Source organism: Pollachius pollachius (assembly GCF_949987615.1).
Source record: "Pollachius pollachius genome assembly, chromosome: 3".
Lineage (NCBI taxonomy): Eukaryota > Metazoa > Chordata > Actinopteri > Gadiformes > Gadidae > Pollachius > Pollachius pollachius.
The window spans coordinates 8,049,021-8,059,649 of record NC_136936.1 but is presented as its reverse complement, the minus strand read 5'-3'; the positions used below and the strand labels follow the sequence as shown (position 1 = coordinate 8,059,649).

The 10,629-nt window shown below is 46.0% G+C and overlaps 1 protein-coding gene across 2 annotated transcripts in view; it reads right to left on the bottom strand.

Annotated features, from left to right (window-relative positions):
• Positions 1–10,368, bottom strand: part of lrch3 (leucine-rich repeats and calponin homology (CH) domain containing 3) — a 16,138-nt gene extending 5,770 nt beyond the window's left edge. Inside the window, exons 1-14 of one of the 2 annotated variants that reach the window (XM_079732697.1) lie at positions 10,094–10,368; positions 8,312–8,456; positions 6,967–7,093; positions 5,037–5,142; positions 4,299–4,435; positions 4,022–4,131; positions 3,615–3,705; positions 3,429–3,495; positions 3,060–3,187; positions 2,288–2,340; positions 1,806–1,854; positions 1,034–1,165; positions 897–944; positions 698–751 (exon numbers count right to left, since the gene is read on the bottom strand). In XM_079732697.1, the coding sequence (XP_079588823.1) occupies positions 698–751; positions 897–944; positions 1,034–1,165; positions 1,806–1,854; positions 2,288–2,340; positions 3,060–3,187; positions 3,429–3,495; positions 3,615–3,705; positions 4,022–4,131; positions 4,299–4,435; positions 5,037–5,142; positions 6,967–7,093; positions 8,312–8,456; positions 10,094–10,331 (1,485 nt within the window). In that variant the 5' untranslated portion in view covers positions 10,332–10,368. Of the gene's footprint in view, positions 1–697; positions 752–896; positions 945–1,033; positions 1,166–1,805; positions 1,855–2,287; positions 2,341–3,059; positions 3,188–3,428; positions 3,496–3,614; positions 3,709–4,021; positions 4,132–4,298; positions 4,436–5,036; positions 5,143–6,966; positions 7,094–8,311; positions 8,457–10,093 lie in introns of both variants that reach the window. The other variant, XM_079732696.1, reaches the window with a different exon arrangement.
• Between the last annotated feature and the right edge of the window lie 261 nt (positions 10,369–10,629).

Genomic DNA, 10,629 nt, shown 5'->3' with positions numbered 1-10,629 from the left:
ACAATGGTATGGGTTGTGATTGTAATGTTATTGTAATATGGTTATTTGAATATTATAATGAACAGGGTTCTATTCGTATCCTTCAAACATATAATGAAGTGTTTTAGAAATTATTGTAATGCTATCATACTTTATAAGCAAAATAACACTTTACATCCATTATAGTATTTATTGTATTATATAAAAATTGCTATAACAGGGGTTATGATTTTGTTGTAATATTAAAATAAAATTATGAGATACAATAAAATATTCACATTTGAATCAGGGCATTATTATATGGCCATTTTTATATTATAATGAACTGTTATAGCAGTGTTAACAGTGTGAACATTGTTATATTAGTATGGTTATTGTTATACTATAATGAAGAGGGTTATAGTAGTTTTATTATAATATAGTTATTGTAATATTATCAAGAACAGTGGTATAGTAGTGCTATTATAATATGGTTTTTGTTATCTTATAATTAACAGTGGTATAATAGTGATATTATAAAATGTTTATTATAATATTGCATTAGTATGAGGGGTATTGAATAAGATACATAACACTTTACATCCATTATAGTATTTATTATATGTTTTTATTATATGAACATTGCTATAGCAGCGGTAATCAATGTATTGTTGATATATAAAAATTATCAAATTCTAATATATAATATATTTATATTTGAATGAGGGTTTTTTTTTACCATGAAGAGGGCGGAGTCATCTGTATGTGTGGAACGTCTGGAGGGACAAACACTCTGAACACACACACACACTTAGAGGTGAGAGATGTACGGGGGCTATGATACACATGGACAATGTGATTAAAACAGAACATACACGCCGAAAAAGACAGACACACAGACACACAGACACACAGACACACACACACACACACTTTACCTCTCGGTCCCCAGGGACCAGCTTGGTTGGACTCAGGGCTGATTTATGCTGAAATAAAAGTAAAACACAACGGTTATAGTCACATTAAAACCGCTTTTGTCAGACGGTAGGATGGCCTGGCAACCCTAGTGAGCCACCTTTGCATAGGCGGGGGCGGTGTCCCGTGGGTTGGCCTGGCTACGGCTCCTCTCCTCCTCGTAGCGCTGGGCAGCGATCTGGGCCTCCCTCCTCACACGCTCCACTCCTCCTCCTCCTCCTGGTGGTGGTCTCTACAGGACACCTTCAACAGTTACTCCTCCTCCACCTCCTCCTCCACCTTCAACAGTTACTCCTCCTCCTCCTCCTCCACCTTCAACAGTTACCCTTCCTCCTCCTCTACCGTCAACAGTTACTCCTCCTCCTCCTCCTTCAACAGTTACCCTTCCTTCTCCTCCACCTTCAACAGTTACTCCTCCTCCTCCTCCTCCTCCACCTTCAACAGTTACTCCTCCTCCTCCTCCTCCACCTTCAACAGTTACCCTTCCTCCTCCTCTACCGTCAACAGTTACCCCTCCTCCTCCAACAGTTACCCCTCCTCCTCCTCCACCTTCAACAGTTACTCCTCCTCCTCCACCTTCAACAGTTACTCCTCCTCCTCCAACAGTTACCCCTCCTCCTCCTCCACCTTCAACAGTTACCCCTCCTTCTCCTCCACATTCAACAGTTACTCCTCCTCCTCCCTCCTCCTCCTCCACCTTCAACAGTTACCCCTCCTTCTCCTCCACCTTCAACAGTTACCCCTCCTTCTCCTCCACCTTCAACAGTTACCCCTCCTCCTCCTCCACCTTCAACAGTTACACTCCTCCACCTCCTCCATATTCAACAGTTACACTCCTCCACCTCCTCCTGATCCCCAGCCTGCTGTCTCACCTGATGATCAGCACTAGGGGGCGTTGACGAAGCACCGTCCACCACACTCCTGTCAGAGAGAGACAGTACAGATGAGTATAGGTAGGAGCGACAGGAGAGAGAGAGAGACAGCACAGGCAAGTACCGCTGAGAGAGAGACAAAATAGGAGGGAGAGGAAAGGTGAGGGAGGGTCGGGTGAGAGAGACAGAATACAAGTAAAAGAAAGGAGAGATGGACAGATTAGAAATGATGAGAATGGCAGGTCAGAGAGACAAGTGAGGGACAGGTGAGAGAATAGGGAAAAGAGAACAGTTGAGACGGCAGGTGAGAGAGAGACCAGGTGAAAGAGACCAGTAAGAGAGAAAGAAGTAAGTGGGATAAGGTATAAGAGAGACAGGTGGGAGTAAAAGAGGTGAGAGAAAGACCAGGTGAGAGACAAAGGTAAGACAGAAAGATGTGGGAGAGAAAGACAGGGTCCGGTAGAGGAACATAGGTTTCAAACCTGTTGTGTCTCCTCAATTCCTCCCTGTTGGGAATGGCTTTACCTGGAGATCCCTGCAGGGGGGGAGAGAGAGAGAGAGAGAGAGAGAGAGAGAGAGAGAGAGAGAGAGAGAGAGAGAGAGAGAGAGAGAGAGAGAGAGAGAGAGGAAGAAAGACAGGTAAACTGCTGTGTCCATAGTAACCTGAGAGTTGTCAGTGAAAGTCAAAGCAAGTGAGAGAGAGTTGTGGGTGTGGCCAGAGAGAGGGGCGTGGATAGAGGAGACCACCACAATGCCAAAAATAAATATAAAAATAAATAAATATAATGAAATTAATAATAACTCTCTAAAACTGTCTAAAAATAACATAGTGTTATCTTCACACAATGCAAAGGCCATTACTAAAGTCCCTTAAAATGACTGTGGAGGCGAGAGCATATCAAAAAGATACTCTGGACACGCCCTCTGGGCGTGGGGAACAGAGTGAGGGGCGTGGCTAGAGGAGAGTAGTGGGTGGGACCAGAGAGAGGGGCGTGGCTAGAGTGCTGGGTGGGACCAGAGAGAGGGGCGTGGCTAGAAGAGAGTGCTGGGTGGGACCGGAGAGAGGGGCGTGGCTAGAGGAGAGTAGTGGGTGGGACCAGAGAGAGGGGCGTGGCTAGAGTGCTGGGTGGGACCAGAGAGAGGGGCGTGGCTAGAAGAGAGTGCTGGGTGGGACCAGAGAGAGGGGCGTGGCTAGAGGAGAGTGGTGGGTGGGTCCGGAGAGAGGGGCGTGGCTAGATTAGGGGGCGGGTCTACCTCTGTTGTGATGCGCCTCTCGATGTAGGCCATGAACTGAGAGCTGAGGCTGATGCCATCGGCTCCTCCACGTCCCTCGTCGTCCTCATCTGGACAGCTGTCTATAAAGTCTATCTGCTCCGACTCTCCTGCAAGCACACATACATAGACAGACAATCGGTTTATGACATGTTTTCATAATGTCAACGTGAGTGAGTCAATGAGGTAAATGTTATTAGGCCTTTAATAAAAAAAAAACTGTCCCGAGGTTAAACAGCAACATTACACCAGACCTCGCTCCCTGTGTGTGTGTGTGTGTGTGTGTGTGTGTGTGTGTGTGTGTGTGTGTGTGTGTGTGTGTGTGTGTGTGTGTGTGTGTTTTTGTGTTACCAGATCCGTTGGGTCCCGGAGGTCCTAGTCTACGATGTCGCTGCTCCTCCGACTGCTCCTCGACGGGCTGAAACACATACAGGAAGAAGCCGAACAGGAAGTGATGTAGGATGTCATGTGACCTCCGGCATGTGTACTGTGTGTTTGGTATTCCACACAGGTAACGATAAGTACTAGTATTATTACCTCGTTACCGGACCATCTCTTGTCTCCACTGTCCACACTGTTGAACCCTGAGTCCAGTGCTCCGTAGGGGCGTCCGAGGTAGAGATCCTCACTACTAGAGAGAGAGAGAGAGAGAGAGAGAGAGAGAGAGAGAGAGAGAGAGAGAGAGAGAGAGAGAGAGAGAGAGAGAGAGAGAGAGAGAGAGAGAGAGAGAGAGAGAGAGAGAGAGAGAGAGAGAGAGAGAGAGAGAGAGAGAGAGAGAGAGAGAGAGAGAGAGAGAGATGAATTGTAATGTAATATTACCAGGAGTAGTAAACCTTAATGCTATAACATAATCTATTATTATGTAATATGTATAATATCCAGTGGTCGTACACCTGAATATTATAACAATGAAGTGTAATGTAAAATGTAATTTGTAGTATTACCACGAGTTGAAGACTTGAGTCCTCCGCTCAAACTCTGGGAGGTCCGACGTAGTCTTCGCTGCCTCCTGGTTCAGGTATTTAAATATGTGGATTTTACCCTTTATACACACCTAGAACAAAGAGACAAACAAATATATATATCGTAATGCACTGAATACCGTCATCTGCACATGATACAGTGTGTGTGTGTGTGTGTGTGTGTGTGTGTGTGTGTGTGTGTGTGTGTGTGTGTGTGTGTGTGTGTGTGTGTGTGTGTGTGTGTGTGTGTCAGTTTTACGTGTGCGGGGGGGCTTTGCAGGGGGTTGTGGTCCAGGATGATGGCGTGGAGGTGGGTCAGCTGGCGGTAGCAGGAAGGGATGGAGGTCACCTTGTTGCAGGAGAAGTCCAGACGCACCAGGGGGAGCAGAGACAGCTCTACACACGGTACACACACATTACAACCACGTTATGAATACACACGGTACACAGACATTACAACCACGTTATGAAACACACGGTACACACACATTACAACCACCTTATAAATACACACGGTACACACACATTACAACCACGTTATGAATACACATACGGTACACACACATTACAACCACGTTATGAATACACACGGTACACACACATTACAACCACGTTATGAATACACACGGTACACACACATTACAACCACGTTATGAATACACACACATTACAACCACGTTATACACACACATTACAAACATTTTATAGACACATATGGTGCACACGCATTATAAACATTTTATACACGCATGGTACACAGACATTGCAAAAATGTTACACACAGGCATTGCGATTATTGCACTTTATAGCTATGTTGGTTTAATTTGTCCCATGCACTTTTTGTTTAAGAAATATATATACTATAGTATGCTATTATAGTATAAATATTTCATGTTAGGGGACGACAAGAAACATAGCATTTGATCAGTTACCGAACTGAAAACCATAACGAAAACTAAAACCGTGACACACACACCCACACACACACACAGCGTACCAGCAGGGAGTTGGAGCAGGTGGTTTCTACGTATGTTCAGGTCTCTCAGGGTCTCCAGCCGACCCACCTGGGAGGGCAGCACCTGGATCTCATTACAGCTCACATCCTGTTAACATAGACACACCCCCACCCTGTGAACATACACATCTCCTTCCTCATCACATCCTGTTAACATAGACACACCCCCATCCTGTTAACATGCACACTTCCATCCTCATCACAGCCTGTTATCAAAGACACATCTCCTTCCTCATCACATCCTGTTAACAGACACACCTCCATCCTCATCACATCCTATTAACACACATCTCCATCCTCATCACATCCTATTAACACACATCTCCATCCTCATCATATCCTGTTAACATACACACTTCCATCCTCATCACAGCCTGTTATCAAAGACACATCTCCTTCCTCATCACATCCTGTTAACAGACACACCTCCATCCTCATCACATCCTATTAACAAACACATCTACATCCTCATCACATCCTATTAACACACATCTCCATCTTCATCATATCCTGTAAACAGACACATCTCCATCTTCATCAAATCCTGTTAACACACACCTCCATCCTCATCATATCCTGTTAACAGACACACCTCCATCCTCATCACATCCTATTAACAGACACACCTCCATCCTCATCACATCCTATTAACAAACACATCTACATCCTCATCACATCCTATTAACACACATCTCCATCTTCATCATATCCTGTAAACAGACACATCTCCATCTTCATCATATCCTGTTAACAGACACACCTCCATCCTCATCACATCCTATTAACACACATCTCCATCCTCATGACATCTTGTTAACAAAAACACTGGTTAATCCATTACTTTCAGGGGTAGGAGAGAAATGTAGATTTTTTTTGATTTATAGACCATATTGTGTTGAAAGTAATATCATTTATTATAAAAAGAATATTAAAGGCTCCGTAGTTAGTTTTAACCTCCATCCTCATCACATCCTATTAACAGACACACCTCCATTTTCATCACATCCAGACAACATAAACACCTTCATCATCACCACCCAGATCAACATCATGAAGACTGGAGAGGGGACTGCCATTAGAGCGGACGGACCGGAGAGTGGACAGACCGGAGAGTAGACAGACAGGAGAGCAGACAGACCGGAGAGTAGACAGACAGGAGAGCAGACAGACAGGAGAGCAGACAGACAGGAGAGCAGACAGACAGGAGAGCGGACAGACCGGAGAGCGGACAGACCCGAGAGCGGACAGACCAGAGAGCAGACAGACCAGAGAGCAGACAGACCGGAGAGCAGACAGACCAGAGAGCAGACAGACCGGAGAGCAGACAGACCGGAGAGCAGACAGACCGGAGAGCAGACAGACGGGAGAGCAGACAGACGGGAGAGCAGACAGACAGGAGAGCAGACAGACAGGAGTGCAAAGAGACCGGAGACCAGACAGACAGGAGAGCACACAGACAGAAGAGAGGACAGACAGAAGAGAGGACAGACAGGAGAGAGGACAGACAGGAGAGAGGACAGACAGGAGAGAGGATAGACAGGAGAGCAGACAGGAGAGAAAACAGACAGGAGAGAAAACAGACAGGAGAGAGGACAGACAGGAGAGAGGACAGACAGCAGAGCAGACAGACAGGAGAGCAGACAGACAGGAGAGCAGACAGACAGGAGTGCAAAGAGACCGGAGAGCAAAAAGACCGGAGACCAGACAGACAGGAGAGCACACAGACAGGAGAGAGGACAGACAGAAGAGCAGACAGACAGGAGAGCGGACAGACAGGAGAGCGGACAGACAGGAGAGAGGACAGACAGGAGAGAGGACAGACAGGAGAGAGGACAGACAGGAGAGAGGACAGACAGGAGGGCAGACAGACAGGAGAGCAGACAGACAGGAGGGCAGACAGACAGGTACAGACCAGTTCCGTCAGGTGTCTGAGCTGACCCAGCTCTTCCGGGAGGGAAACCAGTTTGTTGTTGCAGGCGATCAGAACCTTGAGAGGCAGACTGCACACCACCGCGGGCAGGACACACAGCTGGTTCCGACTGGAGCAATACATTCATATATTATGACCACAGATTACTACTACCTTTATAGTATATAGTTCTATATTAATGTAAACCACTGCCGGTAGGACATATAGCTGTACATATATAGCTGTAAATCCATTAGGGTACTCCACTGCCAAGAACTTAGCATAAGTTCTTGGCAGTGGATCGATTGGTTGGTCGATATGCACTTGTTCAACCAAATTCTCATTGGTTGGAAAATCCCTGTTGTTCCTAAATGAAAAACACAAATCTTAATCCATTATTTTCAGGGGTAGGAGAGACAAAATGCAGAATAATTTTTTATTTATAGTCCGTAGTGTGTTGAAAATAATATAATTTATCAATAAAAACAATATTAAAGGCTCCGTAGTTAGTTTTAATAATTGTATGGTTTAATAGACTATAAGAATTATAAAACAGGAGGTCAAAACCCTGCCCGTTTTCACCGCTTTGAACTTGCCCAACTAAAGGAAGACTGCTAGTCGTAACTAGATGAACATTAACTCTTCTCCAGACTAATGACAATCTGTCACAGAAGCTGTCGGTGTAACACCATCTCATTAAAAAGGACGCAAAAACGTATGCAGACGTATCATCGAAAAACCTATGGCATGGGTATTGTTGTCTGCTTTGCCCCACCGACTTTCGTGTTAAACGCTCAACAGGCTTGAATGTGAATATATCAGAATCGGCACCCGAGCAAGAATCGCAGCAGCATCGAATCGCGGACACATGCCAATACAATAGAATCCTCTGTCGTGTGTCGTCTATCTACAACGAGACCCTACCCGGCACGGCGCTTACACGATTGAGCTCGGAGCATGAGTGGATCTGAAACCCATTGACTTCCTCCGAACACCACTAACAGGTCGAATTTCAGTCTGTCAAAATGACTTCGGTCGACAACAGCCCGTATATTTATATACTGTAGATGTCTCTATCTATATATAGATACATAAAATATAAATCCCCTGCCCGCCCCCGCCATCCCAACAGACGGTTATACCCAGTGAAACATTGTTTATTATGGCAAACAATCTCAAAAAAAATTACATGAATGTCACACACCCTTTGTTTGTACCTGAAGTTGGAGGTGTGCGTGTGTGTGTACCTGATTTAGGTAGGTGAGGGTGTGTGTGAACTGGATGTTACGGTAGGTAATGGTGTGTGTGAATGTATACCCAAGGTTTAGGTAGGGGAGGGAGTGTGTACCTGATGTTTAGGTAGGTGAGTGCCTGTAGGTTCACCAGGCTGTCTGGTAGGGTGCGCAGGCAGTTGTGATAGAGGTTCAGGCTCTCCAGCGATACGTAGACACACACCTCCGCTGGGACCTCAGCCAAGCGGTTCCGGGACAGATCTGATCTCACACACACACACACACACAAAAATGGGAATGTTTTACTGAGCCTGGCTCCTAGAGGCCCTCATTACCAGAGTACTAGCATGTTTCATTGGCCCCCAAGGGCCCTCATGCCTTTAGTACTAGTATGCTTAACTTGCTCCCAGGGGCCCTCGTGACTAGAGTACTAGTGGTCTAAACTGGCTCTGAGGGGCACTAATAACCAGAGTACTAAAAGATTTAACTGGCACCTCAGGGGCCGTCATGGCCTCATGATCATATTGGAAGGTTATACTGAGCCTCATTCGGCCATTCCTTTTCCCTTCAGGGAGTGTGTGTGTGTGTGTGTGTGTGTTCTCCATTAAACACAACTATATAAAACAATGGAAGCTCTTCCAAGAACATCAAATGGCTTGTGTACATCTTGTTTAAGCACTTGTGATAAACATAGAACTGTATCCTATTACGCTTCTGAATACCACTAGTAAAAAAACAAGCATTGTACTCCTAATTTCCTTACACTCTGTCCATCTTGTTTTTAACTAGGCCATGTAGCACGTAAATACTTTTTTGTAGCAACTGGAGTTCAGCATCTTAAGTGTACTTTTTCATTGTTCTCAGCATTACTTGGCAGTCACTTTGGATAAAGGTGTCAGCCAAATAATTAAATGTAATACATGTGTGTAAAGTGCGTGTGTGTAGCTGTAGGGAATCTGAACTCTTCAGCAGAAAGTACACATCCCCATGGCAATGTCTGCTTCCTGTGGGCTGGTATTATGGGATGCACTGGCAAACAGATGGAGACGTGTGGACATTGCATGTTTCTCTAGGGACAATGGATCCTGCAAACTGAGTGATGTGGAGGTCTGGTGCCTAGATGAGACATTCCACAGTAAATTGCATCAATGAAAGACTGTCTGTCTGTCTGTCTGGTGATCTCTGTCTGAGTTCAGCTGATCCTGGACCAGGCTGTTACCTGCTAGAGAAGGGAGGGAGGGGCCAGTGTTTGTGTTTTCTAATGGCTCCATGCCGCAATCATAACGGGGATATTTAACACTGCTGGTCTATGAATATATACAGCATGCCACTGCCACAGTAGTTCTCTTTTCTCTGATCTGCTAAGGCTACTAGTGGTAACTTCTGGGGATCAGTAGAATACCATAATGACAGGCTACCCGTATTGTTGTTTACTAGACAGCCAACTCCTGCTGCCCCGTGTGATGTCCCGGGCTGCAGGACCGTGCTTCAACTGGCAGGGTAAACTTCTCAGGATAGACAACTTTTTACATTCAACAAGACTCTCAGGACCAAGCTGGTTCTGAATCTTCAAGTGGAGGTCCGCTGGTCTGACGGCTAACCGGATAGCAACACTAGCTCTTTAAGGACCCCACTTCTTCCAGGAGCCCTGAAGGGCTGATCTTTGGACAAGTGGGGGGCTAAGGATTCATAAATATGTCACGTTTAATCAACAGATAAACTTAAATTAGAGTTATTTAAGTCCAAATTTGGTCCTGGTTGCATCCCCCAGAACTCCTCACCAGGCCTCCCGTCAAACCCCGGGACGTACTACTCATGCCCTCCCGCCCCCGACTTCTGGGAGCCAGGGCGGGATTGACCCGGCCCATCCCCGCGGCCGAACCCCGGCTCGGACTCACCGGCCCTGGTGGTGTCTGTGAGGTCGTGGTTGGCGGCGCTCCGGGGGAACTCCTTCAGCTTCCTGCCGCTCAGGTTCAGGGCGCCGGTGGCGGAGGCTTCGTCCAACGCCCGGTCCAGGGACCTGTTCCACGACGACGCCGGAGCCGACCCTCCGTTATTCCCGACCAAAACACTCCCTGGGACGCTAAATCCGGGTACGGTAGACTCCGCAGACCCCAGTAGAACCGAGGCGGCCATTACACACTAGGCTAGTTAGCTGCTAACTGCTAGCACTCCCAAACTGTCCAGGAGAAGTTTGGCGCATGCGCACAACAGGGGGTAGACTTGTGGTTGTGATGATGAAGACAATTAAGACTTAGATTCAGATACATTATTGATACTGGGGAAACTTTTTCGTTACAATTGCACTGCTCATGATAAAGAGTGTATAGGAAATACTTAATAAAATCAATTTAGGGGCAACATATATGAAATATAAAGTATCTAAAGTATAAAAACGACAATTACGTTGTCTCAATAGTTCATTCAATGCACC